Below are 21213 nucleotides of genomic sequence, written 5' to 3'. Positions count from 1 at the left end.
CGATTCCTTAGCAGTGACTCTGTCAAATCGACAACAATCTGATAGGAAGTGAAATCATTTAACCATTTTTTGCACCTTCCAAATCTTGGACACTTCCAGAAATGTTTATTCTTTTGCTTGGCAGATTATAAAAATGGAACCATAAGGAAGTTGGAGGAATCTGTGCACTGTTTACTTTGTGCATTCGGCGATCTTTCTTAATTCACCAGCTCTGAGTTCAGTGCTCTGCATATGAACCGCTCCATAAATAACCACTGATTAACTCAAAGAAGTTCTAAAGGAAGACCTTAAGAATTGGAAAAATGATGCAGACGTTCAGAGGAACTTAAAAAAAAGAAAAAAGGGCCACGGATATTAGCATCCTGTACTGATCCGCTGCTGGCCCTATTTCTAAACAGCCAAACCTAAAACTGTCAAAAATTTTCTGCACCCACTTACATTCATTCATTCAATAGTATTTATTGAGCGCTTACTATGTGCAGAGCACTGTACTAAGCGCTTGGGATGAACAAGTCGGCAACAGATAGAGACAGTCCCTGCCGTTTGACGGGCTTACAGTCTAATCGGGGGAGACGGACGGACGAGAACAATGGCAATAAATAGAGTCGAGGGGAAGAACATCTCGTAAAAACAATGGCAACTAAATAGAATCAAGGCGATGACTTGATTCTTACATGACTCCTATTGCAACCTACGGATTCCTTCAGCCCTCTGACCCAAAAAGAGATTTGGAAAAAAAAAGGGGGGGGGGGGGGGAGAAAAAACAAGCAACAAACTTCAGACCCAGAAAAAAAAGACAAGCATACTGACTAGAAAAGTCACGCAAATATTTTCCAGTTTGGTTTTTACCCCCGATCTAATGAACTCTACTTTTAAAATGGCGGTCCGGTAATAATACTAATGATTATGGTAGCGGCAAGGGCTTATTATGTGTCTAATGGATGCTAGGCAATCAGGTTGGACACAGTTCCTGCCCCACCTGGGGCTCACAGTCTAAGTAGGAAGGAGTAGGATTTAATTCTCATTTTTTTTTTCTTTTACAGATGAGGAAACTGAGGCACAGAGAAGTCAGGTGAGTCGCCCAGGGTCATACGGCAGTCCAGTGGTGGAGCCGGGACTAGAACCCAGGTTCTCTGCCCCCCACTCCTCCACTCCCCGCAAACACTCTGGGTTAATCACACTTGTTCTTTACTTAAACTGGACGATATTAATCCATCCCTGTTTCTAAATAACTGCGTCAGTCTCAGCGCGAGAATGGCAGTTGAGGGGCTTTGCAACACCAGCAGTCCCTGATGGGCGTGGAAATGGCCCACAGCCAGTCAGGGGTACTTATGGAGCCCTACCGGGTGCAGAGCACTGTCCTAAGTGTTTGGTTCGATACACTAATAGAGACGATACTGACGCTGCCCCTGTCAACAAGAAGCTTCCAACCTGGCGGGAGAGACGGACACTAAAACAGACAGGAGAAGAGCAGAGTGTAAAGCTACGGACGGACGGACGGACTGTGGGGCCGGGAGGAGTATCAAAGCGAACACGTCTGCTCCGACAGGCCAGGAGGCCAGCGGCGGGATCATCTGGCAACCTCCGGTGCCGGTTGGCTTCTGGCTTCTAAGGGCCTCCCCTCCCCCCCGACTTAATAATGATAATAATAACAACTGTGACATCTGTCACGCGCTTACTAGGCGCCAGGCACTGTACTAAGCACTGGGAAAGATACAAGCAAATCGAGTTAGAGACGGTCCCTCTCCCACACAGGGCTCCCAGTCTTAACCCCCATTTTACAGATCTGGTAACTGAGGCGCAGAGAAGTTAAGCGACTTACCCAAGGTTACGCAGCAGACAAGTGGCGGAGCCAGGATTAGAACTCAGGTCCTTCTGCCCCCAAACTTGCAGAGGATGAGCTAGCTGCAAAGTCCATCCTCGCCTGGCCAACCTCCAACGGGGGCAGCTGCTCCCAGGATCCCTTAAGGGGTATGTTGGGAGGCCTAGGGGTCTCCGTAGCTAACCTGACCTCCGGTTACGGGGAGCCCCCGGGGTGGAGATGTCCATTTCTAGGTCCCCCAAGAGCCCCCAACCCCCGGGGTTTGGGATGATCCAGCGCTCTGGGGATGCGGCAAGCCACGTGGCTTGGTGACTTCCCCTTCAGTTTTTCCAAGGTTGAAAGTCACCAGTCCACTGTGTCTCTGCAATACCGCTACTGTGGAGACCGATCGGTCACTAGTTTCACAAAACGGGTCTTGAGGAAACCCGATCAGAAAGGAAAATCCTTTCGCACGTTGACATGCTTTTTGTGAAGACCTGAGACCGATCGTAGGGAAGGGTGTGTGATTCTCAGATGAAGGTCACTATATTTACAGAAACACAATCTAAAGAAAAACATTATGTAGAAAACCTCTCAATCACTGTAAATCCCAATACTTTAAATTCTACGCCGTCACTATACAGTGAACCAACGTAATTCCATCTGAATTCCCAGTCATGATTTCAAAAACACTTTAAAACAATATTTTTCTGCTTCTCTCAGAAACTCTCAGTCTTTATGACCTAAACATACTTTTTTGATGGATGTCATTTGTTCTTCCCTCCATTCCGGCTTATTTTTCTTTGCATTCATGAAGAATTCACTGACTCTCTGCTCTAGTTGATCCATTGCATCTACAATATACAAAAAACACAATGTTCATGATACCAGGGATTTTACATTGAATATGTTCTATTTTACAATATCTGAAAGCCCTCTTCAGTGTGAGAACTTAATTCATCACATTTTAGTATAGAATAAGGAAGAGAAAATAGGGAAAGAGAAAAGGTATGAAATAAAACATTTCAAGAATTTCTTTTCAGAGGAATGTCGGATATTTCAACATCCAACAGACGAGTACAAATCTCCAAAATAACCAAATTTTGCAACGTTTTTCTTATTTAAGAACCGTACCCTTAAAACCACTAACATATTTTTTCTATTTCAAAGTTACATTTTCCTTAGAGTGCCTTGATAATGTTACCGTTTTAAAGATGTCAAAAAGGCAAGTCACAGAAGTTGAATAAATTACAAGAGCATCACACTAGACAAGAAGGTCTTAAGTCTTAAAATCTATTACAGTCACTACATTAGGATCCGTTAAAGCACAAAAGGCACTGTTTTCCTTAAATCTAGAGAACACCTGGTTAACTGTGTTGAACAATTCTTTCCTCACACTTTTCCAAAATCATTACTATTCATAAGTTTGCCTTTCAAGCATTCAGGTGTTTTCACTATTCTATTTCTTTACTTAGCTTTTCTTTTCAATCCTATCTAAAATGACTTGGCAACTGTCAAACTCTTGAAGCTGAGCAGAGAAACAATGAAACTCCCATCACGGGTATCGAAACTTCCAAAATCCTCATTTCCGTTTACACGCATTATCTAGTAAAAAGCTGGAGAACTGAGGAGAAATCACATAGGAAAAAAACCCCGCGTAAAATTCCATCCAGTTTTTGGGTTGTCTCCTGTAAATTACATAGCAACGAACACTACGGAATATTAACGGAAAATGTAAAACCCAGTTGTATAATTCGAGATCTGTACTTTTTCCAAACTTCATACTAAGGAAAACTCTCACTGCATCTCACTCCATCCCTTCCAATGCACCCAAGGAGTTTCTTCAATAACTCAGCAACCGAGCCCAAGCACGCTTGCTTCTTCAAACGAATGTTCCCTATTCATTTGATAGTATTTCCTGGGCAGTACTGCAGGCAGACCACTGTACTAAGCACAGAGAAAAATATGCAGGGATAAAATGGGAATCAGACATAGTTCCTGGGCCTCATAATCAAAGAATATAGAGTCACAGGAACCCAGGGGTCAGAAGGACCTTTCTCATCCCGGCTCCACCACGTGTCTGCTGGATGACCGTGGGCAAGTCGCTTCTCTGTGACTCAGTTACCTCATCTGTAAAATGGGGATTAAGACCCTAGACTGTAAACTCATTGTGGGTCAGGGAATGTGCCCGCTCATTCTGTTCTACCGTACTCTCCCAAGCGCTGAGGACGGCGCTCCGCACACGGTAAGCGCTCAATAAATACGATCGACGGACTGACGGCGTCCCCCCAGTGGGACAGGAACTGTGTCCGACCTGACTCGCTTGTATCCACCCCGGCGCTTAGTACAGCAGCGTGGCTCAGTGGAAAGAGCACGGGCTTTGGAGTCAGAGTTCATGGGTTCGAATCCCGGCTCGGCCACTTGTCTGCTGTGTGACTTTGGGCAAGTCACTTAACTTCTCTGTGCCTCAGTTCCCTCATCTGTAAAATGGGGATTAAGACTGTGAGCCCCACGTGGGACAACCTGATTCCCCTGTGTCTACCCCAGCGCTTAGAACAGTGCTCGGCACATAGTAAGCGCTTAACAAATACCAACATTACAGTGCCTAGCACACGGTACGTGCTTGAACGCCATAAAAAAAAAGATTAAACAGAGGGAGAGCGGGATCGAAGACGGGAAAGGTGAAACAATTAAAAAAAACCACACACACGTACACGAAATACGAGGAAATGGAATAAGAACAGTTGGGTTTTGTAGCTGGCCTCGTAGGGCCTCCCTTACTGTAGCTAGAGGAGTGGAATTTCAAGCTCCCTAATTGCATTTTGAATGAGGTTCAAGTTTTAAGCCTTTCTAACAGCGGGCGAAATTGAGCAAGATCCGCTACGGAAGGAAGGCTTGGGTCGCCGCGACAGATGACCCTAGGTTAAGGCAGGAGCCGAGGCCGACGGTAGGACCAAAATATAGGAGAATGTTTTGAGTGTGCCATCCGTGCTAGCACCGGTGAACGAATGAACCTCAGTGGTGACTTCCGCCTCCACCCTCCCCTCCCCCCCAAACTCTCCTCCCTTGCGGCAATCATCGCCCGAGCCCACGGCTTCTTCTATCGCTAACGCTCCGGCTTCCAGAGCTGATAACGGCGGGTGATGGGAAACTAGTTTTGGAGTGGCGGGTGCTGGGTGAACCGGGAAGGGAAGGGTATTTCCCTGGAAGGATGGAGCATCACAACTCGTCTTCTCTGGACACCGGCTCTCCAAGAGGTGTTAAGAGATCAGAAGACAGGCTGGCATCTCTGCTCTCGCGGAAATAGCCGCTGGCTATTTCCCAGGTTCTGCTTCTTGCCCCGCCGCTCGGGCAGGTCACCTGACCTTTCGGTGCTTTCATTTCTCCAGCTATAAAACCGAGGCGATGATACCTCTCCCCGGCCTCCGGCTGGGTTGCCGCAGCGGGGGAAGCTTGAGATAAGAAGGTTCACGTGCCTCCGTACGACGACATCCCGACACCAACTGTGCCGGCGTGGCCCGGTGGAGAGGACACGGGCCCGGGCGTCAGAAGGCCCCGGGTTTTCATCCCCACTCCACCGCGGGTCCGCTATGCGAGCTTGGGCAAGTCACTTCCCTTCCTCTGTGCCTCAGTCACCCTCTGGAAAAGGGGGATTAAGACTGTGAGCCCCACGTGCGGCAGGGGCCGTGTCCAACCTGACTGCCCGGTCTCTACTCCGGCACTTACAACGGTGCTTGACACCCGGTAAGCGCTTACTAAGTATCATAATTATTATTATTACCGCTCCTCCTTTCGGATCGGGGCGGCCGCGAGGAAGAGCGCTCCTCCCCGGGCCGGCATTCTCGCCACCATCGGGTCTGCCGAAACTAGTCCGAACGCAGACTCGGTTACACTCTACCTTTTCGGCCCGACCCTCCAAACCCAACGGGGTCCGTCGGATCTCTCTGGCCCGTTCATCTGGTCTGTGGGCGACGGCTGTTTCGGCCGATCTCCCTGGGGGAGGATGGAGATTCGTAATCGGCACCGTCACGGTATCCGTCGAGCGCTTACTGTGCGCCAAGCAGTGTACTAGGCGCCGGGGTGAACGCGCCATAAGTCAGGTCAGAGCGTGGCAGAGTGGGGACATCGCCGGCCTGGGGGTCGGAAGGTCAGGGGTTCTAACTGCGGCTCTGCCACTTGTCTGATGTGGCCTTGGGCAAGTCCCTTCGCTTCTCTCTGCCTCAGTCACCTCATCTGTAAAACGGGGATTAAGACTGTGAGCCCCACGTGGGACAAACCTGATTACCTTGTCTCTACCCCAGCGCTTAGAACAGTGCTTGGTACATGATAAGCACTTAAATACCATCATCATTTAAACGGTGCACGGCACAGAGTATGTGCTTAACGGACACCATCACCATTAAACAGCGCACGGCACATAGTGGGCGGTTAACGAATACCATAACAGTATCATCGTCATTATTATTTCCCACCTGTGCACTTTTCCCAGTGCTCAGTAGAGGGGTTCGCACAGAGTCAGCACTTACTAAATACTCTTCCTACCATCCCCTGTGGGGCTCACATCTAAAGCAGCGTGGCTCAGTGACAAGAGCCCGGGCTTGGGAGTCGGAAGTCGTGGGTTCTAATCCCGGCCCCGCCGCCGGTCGGCCGTGTGGCTCTGGGCAAGTCACTTGGCTTCTCCGGACCTCAGGTCCTCATCTGTAAAATGGGGACGAAGACCGGGGGGCCCCAGGTGGGACAACCCGATCACCTTGCACCTCCCCCGGAGTAAGCGCTTGACAAATATCATCACTGTGATCATTAAAGAAACCCCGAGGCTTTCTTTGGGGGCCGCAGAGCCATCCGCCGGGGGAGCCGAGGCGCTGGCCGAGTCGAGGCGCTGGCCCAGGCGGTGGCCAGGCCAAGGCCCCGGCCAAGTCGAGGCAGTCGATCCAAGGCACCGGCCGAGGCACCGACCAAGACCAGGCACCGGCCAAAGCACGGCCAGGTCAAGGCAGGCGCCAGGTCGGGGCACTTGATCCGAGGCGCTGGCCGAGGCCGTGGCCGGGCCAAGGCTCTGGCCAAGTCGGGAGAGTCGATCAAGGGCAGCGGCCAAGGTAGTGGCCAAGTCAGGGCAGTCGATCCGAGGCAGCGGCCAAGGTAGTGGCCGAGCCAAGGCCGTGGCTTTCCCCCCCCCCCGGTCTCTCCTGCCGTTGGCCCGGTGCGCATGCGGGGTGGGGGGGGGGTCACGTGACTCACTCTGCACCTGCAGGTCCATCTCGCGCATCTCGGTGAAGCGGTCGCGCAGGTCCATAGGCAGCTGCTCGATCACTGCGGGGGGGGGGGGGGGAGACGCGGCCCGTCAGGGGGGGGGCGCGGGGGGGGCGGCGTGCGTGCTTGCGTCACGTGCGTGCGTGCGAGGGGCGGGGGGAGCGCGGGCCCACAACGAGGCCGTCAGTTCCAGGGCGGGCCCCGCCCCCTCCCCCTCCCTCCTCAGCCCCCCCCCCCCCGCCCCCCCCCCCGCCCGCCCGCCGCTCCCGGGCCTCCCGCGCCGAGCGCCTCGCACTCACTCTCCAGATAGTCCTCTAGGTACAACATCGCGGCCCTCGGCGCTGGGGGGCTGGGATCCGGGGCGGGGGAAGGGGGGGAGGTCTGTTTATGTCACTCGTCGTCGCCGGAGTTTTTGTCCCTTCCAAGATGGCGCCTCCGCTCGCAGCGGCCGTTCGGCTCGGCCGGAAAAAACCCTTTGGCGCCTGACGGCGCCGGCCTCGGCTCCGTCCGGGGCGCCGATTGGCCGGCCGCGGGGGTGACGTGGGCGCCCCGAGCCCCGCCCCGGCGCCCGACGGGAGTTGTAGTTCGGCGGGCGCGGGGGATCCCGGGGGCGCCCGCGGCCCGAAACGACGACTCCCGGCGGCCCCCGCGCCCGCCGCCCGCCCGGACGCCGGGCCGCCCGCCCCGCGGAGGATCACGGGACTTGTAGGCGGCCGCCGGCGGCGCTCGCGAGCCCCGTCCCCGTGCGCTCTGGGGCGCGCTCACTGGAGTCACGGGGGCTATGTGTTAAGCGCTCCCTGTGCGCGGGGCACCGTTCGAAGCGCTGGGGGAGATGCGGGGCCATCGGGTTGGCCCACGTGGGGCTCCCAGTCTTCATCCCCATTTGACGGATGAGGTCACTGAGGCCCAGAGAAGAAGAATGTTGGAATTTATGGAGCGCGTACTCTGTGCAGGGCACTGTTCTGAGCGCTGGGGGAGACGCGGGGTCATCGGGTTGGCCCACGTGGGGCTCCCAATCTTCATCCCCATTTGACGGATGAGGTCACTGAGGCCCAGAGAAGAAGAATGTTGGTGTTTGTGAAGCGCGTACTCTGTGCAGGGCACTGTTCTATGCGCTGGGGGAGATGCGGGGCCATCGGGTTGGCCCACGTGGGGCTCCCAGGCTTCGGCCCCATTTGACAGATGAGGTCACTGAGGCCCAGAGAAGAAGAACGTTGGAATTTATGAAGCGCTTACTCTGTGCAGGGCACTGTTCTGAGCGCTGGGGGAGACGCGGGGTCATCGGGTGCGGGTTGGCCCACGTGGGGCTCCCAATCTTCATCCCCATTTGACGGATGAGGTCACTGAGGCACAGAGAATGATCATGTTGGTATTTGTGAAGCGCTTACTCTGTGCAGAGCACTGTTCTAAGCGCTGGGGGAGATACAGGGGAATGAGGTGGTCCCACGTGAGGCTCCCAGTCTTCATCCCCATTTTACAGTTGAGGTCACCGAGGCCCAGAGAAGTGAAGTGACTTGCCCGCAGTCACACAGCTGACAAGGGGCAGAGCCGGGATTCGAACCCGTGACCCCTGACTCCCAAACCCGTGCCCCTTTCCACCGAGCCACACTGCCCTATAATAATATTGACGTCCGTTAAGCACTCACTGCGGGAGAAGCAGCGTGGCTCGGTGGAAAGAGCCTGGGAGTCAGAGGTCGTGGGTTCGAATCCCACCTTAGCTGTGTGACTTTGGGCCAGCCCCTTCACCTCTCTGGGCCTCAGTTCACTCATCCGTCAAATGGGGATGAAGACTGGGAGCCCCACGTGGGACAGCCCGATGACCCTGTATCTCCCCCAGCGCTTAGAACAGTGCTCCGCACATAGTAAGCGCTCAACAGATACCCACGTTATTATGTGCCAGGCGCTCTGCCGAGCGTTGGGGGGGGGGGCATCCGAGGGGGTCGGGTGGCCCCACGTGGGGCTCCCTGTCTTCATCCCCATTTGACAGATGGGGAAACTGAGGCGCCCCCGAGAAGTGACTTGCCCCAAGTCACCCAGCTGCTAAGTGGAGGAGCCGGGCTCGGTCCCCTCATCTGTCAAATGGGGATCAAGACTGTGAGCCCCGAGGGGGACAAACCCGTCACCTTGTGTCTATCCCGGCGCTTGCGACGGTGCTTGGCACGTAGTAAGCGCTCAACAAATAATAATAATAATGTTGGTAGTTGTTAAAGCGCTTACTATGTGCCAAGCACCGTTCTAAGCGCTGGGGGAGAGAGAGGGTGATCCGTTGTCCCACCTGAGGCGCACGGTCTTCATCCCCATTTTACGGATGAGGGAACCGAGGCCCAGAGAAGCGAAGCGACTTGCCCGCGGTCACACAGCTGACAAGGGGCAGAGTCGGAATGCGAACCCATGACCTCCGACTCCCAAGCCCGGGCTCTTGCCACTAAGCCACGCTGCTTTTCTTAATATTATTAATAATAATAATAATAATAATGGTAGTGCTTAAGCACTTACTACGTGCCAAACTCTGGGGTAGATACAAGGTAATCAGGCTGCCCCACGTGAGGCTCACGGTCGTAATCCCCATTTGACAGATGGGGAAACTGAGGCACAGAGCAGTGCAGTGACTTGCCCACAGTCACACAACAGACATTTGGCAGAGAGGGATTAATACTGTCGGTATTTGTTAAGCGCTTACAGTGTGCAGAGCACCGTCCTGAGCGCTGGGGTAGACGCAGGGCGATCGGGTGGTCCCACGTGAGGATCGCGGTCTTCATCCCCCTTTTACGGATGAGGGAACCGAGGCCCAGAGAAGTGAAGCGACTTGCCCGCGGTCACACAGCTGCCAAGGGGCAGAGCCGGGATTCGAACCCGCGACCTCTGACGCCCGGGCTCCGGCCACCCGGCCCCGCCGCCCCAGAGAATAATGACGGTACTTGTATAAAGCGCTTACTGTGTGCCAAGCGCCGTTCTAAGCGCTGCCACGGAACACCAAGCGGCCCCCCTTTCCAGCCGGGGGGGCTTTCGTTCGTTCAATAGTATTTATCGAGCGCTTACTGTGCGCGGAGCGCCGTACTAAGCGCTTGGGATGAACAAGTCGGCGACAGATAGAGACGGTCCCTGCCGTCTGACGGGCTCACGGTCCGATCGGGGGAGACGGCCGGACGAGAACGAGGGCGACGAATAGAGTCGAGGGGAAGAACGTCTCGCGAAAACGCTGGCGACTAGATAGAATCGAGGCGACGTACATCTCATTAAAATAAACAGGGTAGCCCGGGCTCATCCAGACGCAGATCGATCGATCAGTGGTATTTACGGAGCGCCTCTGGGGCGCGGAGCACCGTGCTAAGCGCTCGGGAGCGTCCCGCACACTATCACGGACACGACGTGGCTCAGCGGATGGGACGCGGGCCCGGGAGTTGGGAGGTCACGGGCTCCGGTAGGCGGAAGAGAGCGGGCGCCCGCCGGAGGAGCTCGACCTCTCCGACGGGCCCCGGGCCGACCCCGCGTCGCCGCTCGCGGGCTCGACCTGCCGTTCCTCGACCGCCGCTTCGCCGCCTTCCTCCGCGGCTCAGGAGCCCACGGAATGGAACGGGGATGCCCGGTGGAAAGAGCCCGGGCTCGGGGGTCCGAGATCACGGGTTCGAATGCCGGCTCTGCCCCTCGTCGGCTGTGTGACCCTGGGCGAGTCACTTCGCTTCTCGGTGCCTCAGTTCCCTCATCGGTCAGATGGGGATTAACCGCGAGGCTCGCGTGGGACGACCCGATCACCCCGTACCTCCCCCGGCGCTCAGAACGGTGATCTGCGCGTAGTAAGCGCCTGACAGATCCCAACGTTATCGTTATCTCCCGAGGGAGGCTTTTGAGGCCGCGAACCCGCCGCCCGAGGAGATCCCCCGGAGGCCCGGGGAGGCCTTCGGCGACGGCCCCGCCTCCGTCGAGAAGCCCCGGCGGAGCATCCCGCGGGACCGCGTGGAGGACCGGCCCGGGCCGCACGCTGCGCCCCTCCGCTGCCGCTCGCCTCCTCGCCGGGCCTCGTTCGCGCCCGTCCCGCTTTCGACCCCCGGGCCCGCGTCCTCCCGCCGTCCCGGAACGTCCTCCCTCCTCACCTCCGCCAAACTGACTCTCTTCCCGTCTCCGAAGCCCTACTGAGAGCTCACCTCCTCCGGGAGGCCTTCCCTTTCCCTCCGCCCTTGTCCCCTCCCCATTCCCCCTACTCCCTCCCTCTGCTCTTCCCCCTTCCCCTCCCCGCAGCACTTAGGCGTATGTGCATATATCATTTATGACTCTATTTTCTGAATGACGCGTATAGATCGACGATTCTGTTTCTCTTGATGGCATCGACGCCTGACTACCCGTTTCGTTTTGCTGTCCGTCTCTCCCGTCGAGACCGCGGGTCCGTCGTTGGGCGGGGACGGTCTCCGTCTGTTGCCGAACTGTACGCTCCAAGCGCCTGGTACAGTGCGCTGCACACGGTAAGCGCTCGATCAACACAATTGAATGTCTGCCGTGTGACCTTGGGCTAGTCTTTTCCTCTTTTTCCCCCCTTTTCCCCCCTTCTTCCTCTTTTCCCCCCATCTCCCTCGGCTCCTCCCCCTCTCCCTTCCCATCCCCTCAGCACCGTACCCGTCCGCTCGACTGTATATATTTTCATCGCCCTATTCATTTTGTCAATGAGATGTAATGTACGTCGCCTCGATTCTATCTAGTCGCCATCGTTTTCGCGAGACGTTCTGCCCCTCGACTCTATTCGTCGCCGTCGTTCTCGTCCGGCCGTCTCCCCCGATCGGACCGTGAGCCCGTCAGACGGCAGGGACCGTCTCTATCTGTCGCCGACTTGTTCATCCCAAGCGCTTAGTACGGCGCTCCGCGCACAGTAAGCGCTCGATAAATACTATCGAATAGGCGCCTCTCTTCTCTGGGCCTCAGTTACCGCATCTGAGAAATGGGGATTGAGACTGTGAGCCCCACCTGGGACAGGGACTGTGTCCAATCCGGTTTGCTTGCGTCTACCCCAGCACTTAGTACACTGTCTGGCATATAGTGAGCGCTTAACAAAGACCATTAAAAATACCATGGTTTTACAAAATGGCAGAAATAGGCTTTTAGTTTTGTTTTTAATACATTTCTCGATGAAACCGAGCATTCTGGCAGCCAGTCCACGACACCCCCTTTCCCCCAGTTTTTGCTTAATAAAGATAATAATGTTGGTATTTGTTAAGCGCTGACTATGTGCAGAGCACTGGTCTGAGCGCTGGGGGAGATACAGGGTCATCGGGTCGTCCCGCGTGAGGCTCACGGTCTTCGTCCCCATTTTACAGATGAGGAAACGGGCCCAGAGGAGCTAGGTGACTTGCCCAAAGTCACACAGCTGACAAGTGGTGGAGCCGGGATTAGAACCCATGACCTCTGACTCCCAAGCCCGGGCTCTTTTCCCCGAGCCACGCTGCTTACATTAGCACCCCCCCGCCCCCTCGCCCCCCTCTCCTCCAATCCTTACTTTCTTGCCCCTCTTCCTACCCCGTTTAGGAACCTCATCCCCTCCACTGAGCTTATCGCCTCCGTCGAACGTGAACATTCTCACGTTCGGAATCGGTTCCTTATTCTGTTCCGCGGGTAGATGCGGCGCCGGCTCCGCTCTTACTCATTCACGTTTTCGTTGGTTCGATCGTATTTACTGAGCTCCTACTGTAGGCGGGGCACCGTGCTAAGCGCTTGGGAGATTCCCCGTCCACAACGAGCCCGCGGTCCAGAGGGGGTCTGCTTGCGTCGACCCCACCGTCGGAGCCGTGGGTTCCGTCGGATCGGAACCCGTGACCGCGTCGTCTCCCGCTTCCCTCTTCGGTCTCCGTCGTCGGGGAAGGGAAATCCAACCCGCGGGATTGGGCGGGCAGAACTCCCCGGAGTAACTCCTCCGGCTGTTTTGTCCGAGGCCAACCCTGCCGGAAGTGCCGAAGAACCTAAGCGCCACCTGGAGAAGCACCGTGGCCCAGTGGGAAGAGCGCGGGCCCGGGAATCGGAGGACCCGGGTTCTAATCCTGGCTTGGGCCGCTCGCCCGCTGTGTGGGTTCGGCCGAGTCACTTCGTTTTCTTTAAATTGAGGTCCGTTTATCTGCGTGGGTGTCTTCCCCCCCCCACTCCGATAGTGTCGGTATCCGTTAAGCGCTTACTGTGTGCAGAGCACCGTTCTAAGCGCCGGGCTAGATACGGGGTCATCGGGCTGTCCCACGTGAGACTCGCGGTTGATCCCCACTTTACCGATGAGGGAACTGAGGCCCAGAGAAGTGAAGTGACTCGCCCGCGGTCGCCCGGCCGACGACGAGCGGCGGGGCCGGGATTCGAACCCTGGAACTCTGACTCCCAAGCCCGGGGGCTCTTTCCGGACTGGGAGCTCGTTGTGGGCGGGGATTGTCTCTCCTTATGGCTGTATTGTACTTCCACGAGGGCTTAATACAGCGCTCTGCCCACGGTAAGCGCTCAATAAATACAACTGCTTCGGATCGAACTTCACTGCTACGTGCCTCAGCTTCCTCGCCTGTAAAGTGGGGATTGAACCCCGATCCCCCCTTCTTAGACCGGGAGCCCCACGTGGGACGGAGACCGTGTCCGACCTAATGATCGACCCCAGTGCTCGGCACAGAGTACGGACTTAACGAGTACCGTGATTATCCCTCTAGGCTGTAACCTCGCTGTGGGCGGGGAACACCTCTTCTCACAAGCGCTCAGTACAGTGCTCTGCGCACAGCAAGCACACGATGAATACGTTCGACTGGTTAACTGGGAACTGGGAACGGGAGCGTGTTCGGCGGACTGGCAGATGATGCCAATCCGGGAAGGGCGAGCAGCACCTTCGCGGACGAGATCAAAGTACCGGGCTAATGTTGCCCTCCCGCCCCCGAAGCTGGAGGAGATGCCAGCGGGACATGAGCGAGGACGAGGTCCAAAATATAGAATATGTAGCCAGAGAAAATATAGTCAGTATTGTCGAAGGCAGTGGTCGAAGACAGGATTGGCCCAAGAACAGCAGAAAAAAACAACCCAAGAAGTTATCATCAACCACGAGCTAAGTCCGCCCCGCGCCCCCCCCCCCCCCCCCCAATTGGGTCAATTTTTAAATAAATCAGTATGCGCTTCAGAAATATACCGAGGGGAGGAGGCCCTTCAAGAGTCAGGAAGTAATTCTTCCTCTAGCCACTCCCGAAACGAATCACTGCCCGGAGGATTTGGGGTGGATCTTCAAAATCTCCGGGTGATTATGCAACGGTCGTTTTACTTTTGCTCGGATGGCGGTTGGATCTACCCGGGTTCTGTCGTCCTGGGCGATTTCCTGGTCCTGGTCTAATTAGGTTGGATAAATGAAAATAAAATAAATCGTGGTATCTGTTAAGCGCTTACCATGCGCAAAGCGCTGTTCTAAGCGCTGGGTGACACAGGGGGATCAGGTTGTCCCACGTGGCGCTCACGGTTTTAATCCCCGTTTGACAGATGAGGCAGCCGAGGCCCAGAGAAGTTAAGTGACTTGCCCAAGGTCACACAGTTGACCAGGGGCGGAGCCGGGATTAGAACCCATGACCTCTGACTCCCAAGCCCGGGCTCTTTCCACTGAGCCACGCTGCTTCCCTACGTGGATACACTCTGGCACGTAGTACAGTGCCTGAAACATAGTAAATGCTTGTCAGATATCATTAAAAAAACACAACCCCAAAAAAATCAGTGAATAACGTTGGTATTTGGTAAGCGCTTACGACGTGCAGAGCACCGTCCTAAGCGCTGGGGTAGACACGGGGGAATCAGGTCGTCCCACGGGGGGCTCACAGTCTTCATCCCCGTTTTACAGATGAGGGAACTGAGGCACAGAGAAGTGAAGCGACTCGCCCACAGTCAGCTGCCAAGGGGCAGAGCCGGGATCCGAACTCGTGACCTCTGACTCCCAAGCCCGGGCTCTTTCCGCTGAGCCACGCTGCTTCCCTTATAAATATTGGTATTTGTTAAGCGCCTACTCCGTGCGGAGCACCGTTCTAAGCGCTAGGGTGACGACGACGATGGGGTCGGTATCCGTTAAGCGCTTACCCTGGGCCGAGCACCGTTCTAAGCGCTGGGGGGCGATACGGGGGAATCAGGTCGTCCCACGTGAGGCTCACAGTTCATCCCCATTTGACAGATGAGGGAACCGAGGCACAGAGAAGTGAAGTGACCTGCCCGCAGTCACCCAGCTGACGAGTGACAGAGCCGGGATTCGAACCCACGACCTCCGACTCCCAAGCCCGGGCTCCCTGCACTGAGCCACGCCGCTTCGGGGAAGCCTCCCTTCCTCGGTCCCTCCCCTCCATTCCCTTTTCAGCTTTCCCGCCAGGGTTCCCTAGTAATGACTTCAACGCCGTCAGCTCGCCGGTAAGCGCTCATTTGCGGAGAAGTTCACTTTTCCAGGCAACGCGTTCCGGCGCTCCCGGAGCGGGAGACCCCGTAGGCTTTCTTGGAAAATCACCTCCAGCTTGAGCCTAAGAACTGCTGGGTGCAGGTTCCCTTTCGAATCGCAGAGCTACCCGTTCTTAGCATCGAGGTCGTTATAACGACAGTAACTGTGGTCTTTTTCTGTGCGCTTGCCACGTGCCAAGCACTGTACCGAGCGCTGGAGCCGATACGGGCAAATCAGGCTGGACGCGGTCCCCGTCCCACGAGGGGGTGAACGGTCTCAATCCCCGTTTTACAGACGAGGGAACGGAGGCGCAGAGACGTGAAGTGCCCGAGGTCACTCGGCGGACGCGTGGCAGAACCGGGGTTAGAACCCGCATCCTCGGCCCCGCGGCCCCGTGCGCGTCCGACTGGGTCGTGCCGCTTCGGGCACCTCGGGGTTTTAAGCCAGCCGAGAACGGGCTGCGCGTCTCAGGAGGGAAGGAGAGGTGGTAAGGCTTCTTGGGCTGCGGCCGTCCCTCCTTCCCTCCAGCCTAGCCTCCGCGGCCCTCGATGACTAATGTCGGTATTCGTTAAGCGCTTACTAGGCGCGGAGCGCCGCTCCGAGCGCTGGGGTAGACACGGGGGAATCAGGTTGGCCCACGTGGGGCTCACGGGCTTCAGCCCCGTTTTACAGATGAGGGAACGGAGGCCCCGAGAAGTGAAGCGACTCGCCCACAGTCACGCAGCTGCCAAGGGGCAGAGCCGGGATCCGAACTCATGACCTCTGACTCCAGAGCCCGGGCTCTTTCCGCTGAGCCACGCCGCTTCCCAGAAGGATCCCAGCGGGCTGGGGCTCGCCGGGGCGCGTTGGCGCCGGCTCGCCGGCTCAGAGCTTGGAAAGAGCGAGGAGCCCCCTCAGGACCCGGCCTAGTGGCTAGAGCCCGGGCCTGGGAGTCGGAAGGACCTGGATCCTCATCCTGACCCCGCCTGTTGTCTGCTGTGTGACCTTGGGCAAGTCACTCGAAAGAGCCCGGGCTTGGGAGTCAGAAGTCATGGGTTCGGCTCCCGGCTCGGCCGCTCGGCAGCTGCGTGACTGTGGGCCAGTCGCTTCGCTTCTCCGTGCCTCAGTTCCCTCCTCTGTAAAATGGGGGCGAAGACGGTGAGCCTCCCCTGGGACGGCCCGATGACCCCGCCTCTCCCCCGGCGCTCAGAACGGTGCTCCGCACGTAGCGAGCGCCTAGCGGAGACCGACATCGTTATTCTCTGCGCCTCAGTTCCCTCCTCCGGAAAACGGGGGCGAAGACTGTGAGCCCCGTGCCACGGAGCCCCGCGCCCGCCGTGTGACTCCGGCCAGGTCACTTCACCTCCCTGCGCCTCGGTGACCTGATCCGTGAAAAGGGGATTAAGACCGCGAGCTCCAGGTGGGACGGGGGCTGCGACCAACCCGATCCCCTCGTCTCTACCGCGGCGCTTAGGACAGCGCTGGGCACGTGGTGAGCGCTTAACGGATGCCGAAGTTAATGTCGTCATCGTGGACACCGAAGAGCGGGACGGCACCCGCTAATGAAGGCCCGGCCGATGTCGGGTGATCTCCTTTCACTCGCCGTTTGCAGCGTCCGTAATAATACTGCCGGTGGGATCTGCGAAGCTCCGACCGCGTGCCGACGATCTCACTGGATCGCTGAACGGTATGCAGCCCCGGAAACAGAATCCGGGGACTCTTCCGTTCCGTACTGCTAAGGCGGAACTTGGGTTGCGCGTTGGGTTTCCCCCACCTCTCCCGTGCCGTGGAGCCCCGTGCCTGCCGCGCGGGCAAGTCGCCTCACTTCTCTGGGCCCCGGTTACCTCATCCGTGATATGGAGATTAAGACAGTGAGCCCCATGTGGAAGCAGCGTGGCTCGGTGGAAAGAGCCCGGGCTTGGGAGCCAGAGGCCGTGGGTTCGAATGCCGACTCTGCCGCGCGTCAGCTGGGGGACGGTGGGCGGGTCACCTCTCCGTGCCTCCGTTACCTCATCTGTAAAATGGGGCTTGACCGTGAGCCTCGAGTGGGACGACCCGATTAGCCTGTGTCTCCCCCGGCGCTTAGAACGGTGCTCGGCACACAGTGGGCGCTTAACCGATACCAACGTTATTACAGGGGACGGGGACCGTGTCGGCCTGATTGCGCTTACCCTACCGCTTAGCGCGGTGGCTGACGCACAGTGAGCGCTTAACGGATCCCGTCGTCATCATCGTCCTAGTGTAACTTCTTCGGCAGCTTCGAGAAACAGGAGTCGGTGCGACTCCAGTCTGAATGACGAAGGGTAGGAATAACCGTAGGCGGTTTGTTGGTTTTATGCGGTTTGATTTCCCACCGAAAAGTGGTCGGAATCAAACCGTCCATCGATCGGCGGTATTTACTGAGCACTTACTGCGTTCGGAGCCCCGAAGAGCAGCGTGGCTCGGTGGCAGGAGCCCGGGCTCGGGAGTCGGAGGTCATGGGTTCGAATCCCCGCCCTGCCCCTTGTCAGCTGGGTGGCTGTGGGCAAGTCACTTTACTTCTCCGGGCCTCAGTGACCTCCTCTGTACAATGGGGATGGACTGTGAGCCTCACGTGGGACCGCCTGATTACCCTGATTCTACCCCGGCGCTTAGCAGAACGGTGCTCGGCACACAGTAAGCGCTTGGCGGATGCCGACGTTATCATTATCACGGTAGAACAGAGTCTGTCGATATGTTCCCCGCCCACAAGGAGCTTAAAGACGAAAGGTCACCTCCTAGTCTGATCTTCTCCTTTTCAAACCGTGTTGCGCGCTCGTGGGCAGACTGCACGTCACCTGAGCAACGTTCTCGGGTATTTTCGTAGACTTAGCCTGCAAGTATGCGTCTCTCACCGAAACCCGCAACCCAGCACGCTGGCTCACTGTCGGCTGCTTCCGCCGGGGGTCCCCGAGGACAGCTCTGCTAATGAGCCTTAGGGGTTGTTACGTTTAAAAAGATCGTATTGCTTATTAAATCCCCGAAAATCAATTCTGCCTATTTCAAAGGAACGGCCGACGGGCGGGTATAAATGGAGAAATTGCAGTGATTTGACTAAATCGGTCTCTCGGAGTCTTCTGGTCGCTTCAGGTCGGAGGGAGAGACGAACGGGACAGAACGTTTTGGGGTGAAAATGAACTTCAAAGAGCAGCGCGCTCCAATTCGCTCCCTCAAGTGAAAGGGGAAATTTAATTCCCCATCCCACCGAATGGGATTGAAAACCTGTTATAAAGCGGCGAACTCTCCGGGAGAAATGAGAGTTCCTGAGAGTCTTTTGCCTCTCTGGGTTGTCTGGCCCGTCACATAACCCCCAGCGACCGCATTTGTTACGGAAATGTTCCGCCTAAATTATATTTTGCGACTGCTGCAAGGGAGTATCCGTAAGCTACCGTCGTTCTTTAGGAAACTCTGAAGAGGTTTTACTGAGGGCGTGCCTGGTGTGTAAACGATCTCAAATCAGATTTACATCATTCCTATTGACCAAGGGTTGTTTTGTTTTGTTTTTTAGTTTGTCTGCAATTGTAAGAGTTTAATAATAAACTCACCCTTAAGGAAAGAAATCCAAATATCTCCCCGGCGGGCAACCTCGCAACCCTGGCTTAGAGTAATCATTCTGGAATCTAAACTCCCGCACGCTATTTTTTTTAATTGGCGCAAATTAGTTTCAAAACAATTTAAACGTTAGTATCTGATGGAGGCGGTGAGCTGTCAAACGTGTAGCCGGAGGGTCCAGGTTGCTGATTTTTTCCTACCATAAGCACTAAAACTGTAAGCCCGTCGATCAGACCGTGAGCCCGTCAAAGGGCGAGGGACCGTCTCTGTTACCGATTTGTCCGTTCCAAGCGCTTAGTCCGGGGGTCTGCGCGTAGTGAGCGCTCAACAGATGCTGTCGAATGGATGAGCGAATGAATAAAACCCGAGACTATAAACTCCTTGAGGATAGGGATCAGGTCTGCCCACTCTATTCTTCTCCCCCGGGTGCTTCGTACAGGGCTCTGCACGGGGTAAGGGCTCCATCGATCAGAGCACCAGGCTGAGCGCGTGGAAGAGCACGACGACACAGTGTTGGCGGCCACGTTCCCCGCTTCGTAAATACCTCCGCTGATCAGATAGAGCATCCAGACTGAGCTCCCCCTTTTCCCTCTGCTCCCCCTCTACCCCTCTTCACCTCCCCTCCGCTAAGCCCTCTTTTCCCCCCTTTCCCTCTGCTCCTCCCCCCCCCCCCAGCGCCGTACTCGTCCGCTCGACTGTATATATTTTCATCACCCTATTTATTTTGTTAACGAGATGTCCCTCGCCCCGATTCTATTTAGTTGCTATTGTTTTAATAATTTGTTTCATCGTTCATCCCCTCGATCCTATTTATTGCTATTGTTCTCGTCCGCCTCCCCCGATTAGACCGTAAGCCCGTCCGAGGGCAGGGACCGTCTCTATCTGTCGCCGATCTGTCCATTCCAAGCGCTCAGTCCAGTGCTCTGCACGTAGTAAGCGCTCAGTAAATACTATTGAATGAATGAGTGAATTGTCCAGGGAGCCAGAAGGATCTAGGTTCCAGTCCCGGCCCTGCAGTGAATCTGTCTGTTGATCGTTGTATTGCGCTCTCTCAAGCGCTTAGTGCAGTGCTCTGCACACAGTAGGCCCTCAGTAGATGCGATTGAATGAATGCTGTGTGACCTTGGGCAAGTCACTTCACTTCTCTGTGCTTCAGTAATCTTTTCTGTAAAATAGAGATTAGGATAATGAGCCCACTGTGGGACAGGGACTGTGTCCAGCCCAATTACCTTGTACCCTACCTCATTCATTCATTCATTCATTCATTCAATAGTATTTATCGAGCGCTGACTATGCGCAGAGCACCGGACTAAGCGCTTGCAGTGTACAGATCGGTAACCGACAGAGACAGTCCCTGCCCTTGGACGGGCTCACGGTCTAATCGGGGGAGACGGACAGACGAGAACGACGGCAGTAAATAGAATCAAGGGGATGAACATCTCATTAAAACAATAGCAAATAAAGAGAATCAGGGTGATGTCCACGTCGTTGACAAAATAAATAACCCGGCACATAGTAAGTGCTTAATAAATACCACTATCATTATTATTAATAACTATCCTATTGTTTGATTTAGATCAACGGTCTCTCCAAGCCGATGGAAGCTGGGAGAAAGTGAGGGATGGGTGTCACTCGCTGCCTCAGAAAAGAAATCCAACCCAGCGGTCACTCAGCAGTTGTTCGTCTGGCTTTAGGTCAGGAAATCCAGAGTTCAGCTGCTTGCCTCTAACCAGTTCCAGTGGTATTTTTATTTTCAATGGCTGACCTCTCTCTGCCTCTGTTCCTGTGCAGAGTTTATTCATTCATTGAATCCTATGTATTGAGCGCTTACTGTGTGCAGAGCACTGTACTAAGCGCTTGGGAAAGTATACTACAACAATAAATGGTGATATTCCCTGCCCACAGCGAGTTTACAGTCTGAGGTGCCTGCGTGCCTGTTGAGAAGAACGTGGTCTAGTGGACAATAGTAATAATAATGATGATGTTGGTATTTGTTAAGCGCTCACTATGTGCCGACCACTGTTCTAAGCGCCGGGGTAGGCACGGGGGAATCAGGTTGTCCCACGGGGGGCTCACAGTCTTCATCCCCATTTTACAGATGAGGAAACCGAGGCCCAGAGAAGTGAAGTGACTTGCCCACAGTCGCACAGCTGACACGTGGCAGAGCCGGGATTCGGAACCCGTGACCTCTGACTCCAAAACCCGTGCTCTTTCC

The 21213-nt window shown here is 55.6% G+C and overlaps 1 protein-coding gene across 6 annotated transcripts in view; it reads right to left on the bottom strand.

Annotated features, from left to right (window-relative positions):
* ING3 (inhibitor of growth family member 3) overlaps positions 1-7553 on the bottom strand; it is a 30395-nt gene extending 22842 nt beyond the window's left edge. For 2 of the 6 annotated variants that reach the window (XM_029073135.2, XM_029073137.2), the window contains exons 1-3: positions 7351-7533; positions 7040-7111; positions 2555-2655 (exon numbers count right to left, since the gene is read on the bottom strand). In XM_029073135.2, the coding sequence (XP_028928968.1) occupies positions 2555-2655; positions 7040-7111; positions 7351-7378 (201 nt within the window). In that variant the 5' untranslated portion in view covers positions 7379-7533. Of the gene's footprint in view, positions 1-2554; positions 2656-5699; positions 5868-7039; positions 7112-7350 lie in introns of those variants that run through there. The other 4 variants (XM_029073139.2, XM_029073136.2, XM_007670652.3 and 1 more) reach the window with 4 other exon arrangements.
* Positions 7554-21213: the final 13660 nt, after the last annotated feature.

The sequence above is a fragment of the Ornithorhynchus anatinus genome, chromosome 10 (assembly GCF_004115215.2).
Source record: "Ornithorhynchus anatinus isolate Pmale09 chromosome 10, mOrnAna1.pri.v4, whole genome shotgun sequence".
Taxonomy (NCBI): domain Eukaryota; kingdom Metazoa; phylum Chordata; class Mammalia; order Monotremata; family Ornithorhynchidae; genus Ornithorhynchus; species Ornithorhynchus anatinus.
Note: the sequence above shows the minus strand (reverse complement) of the source record. Positions and strands in the feature narration are given on the sequence as shown.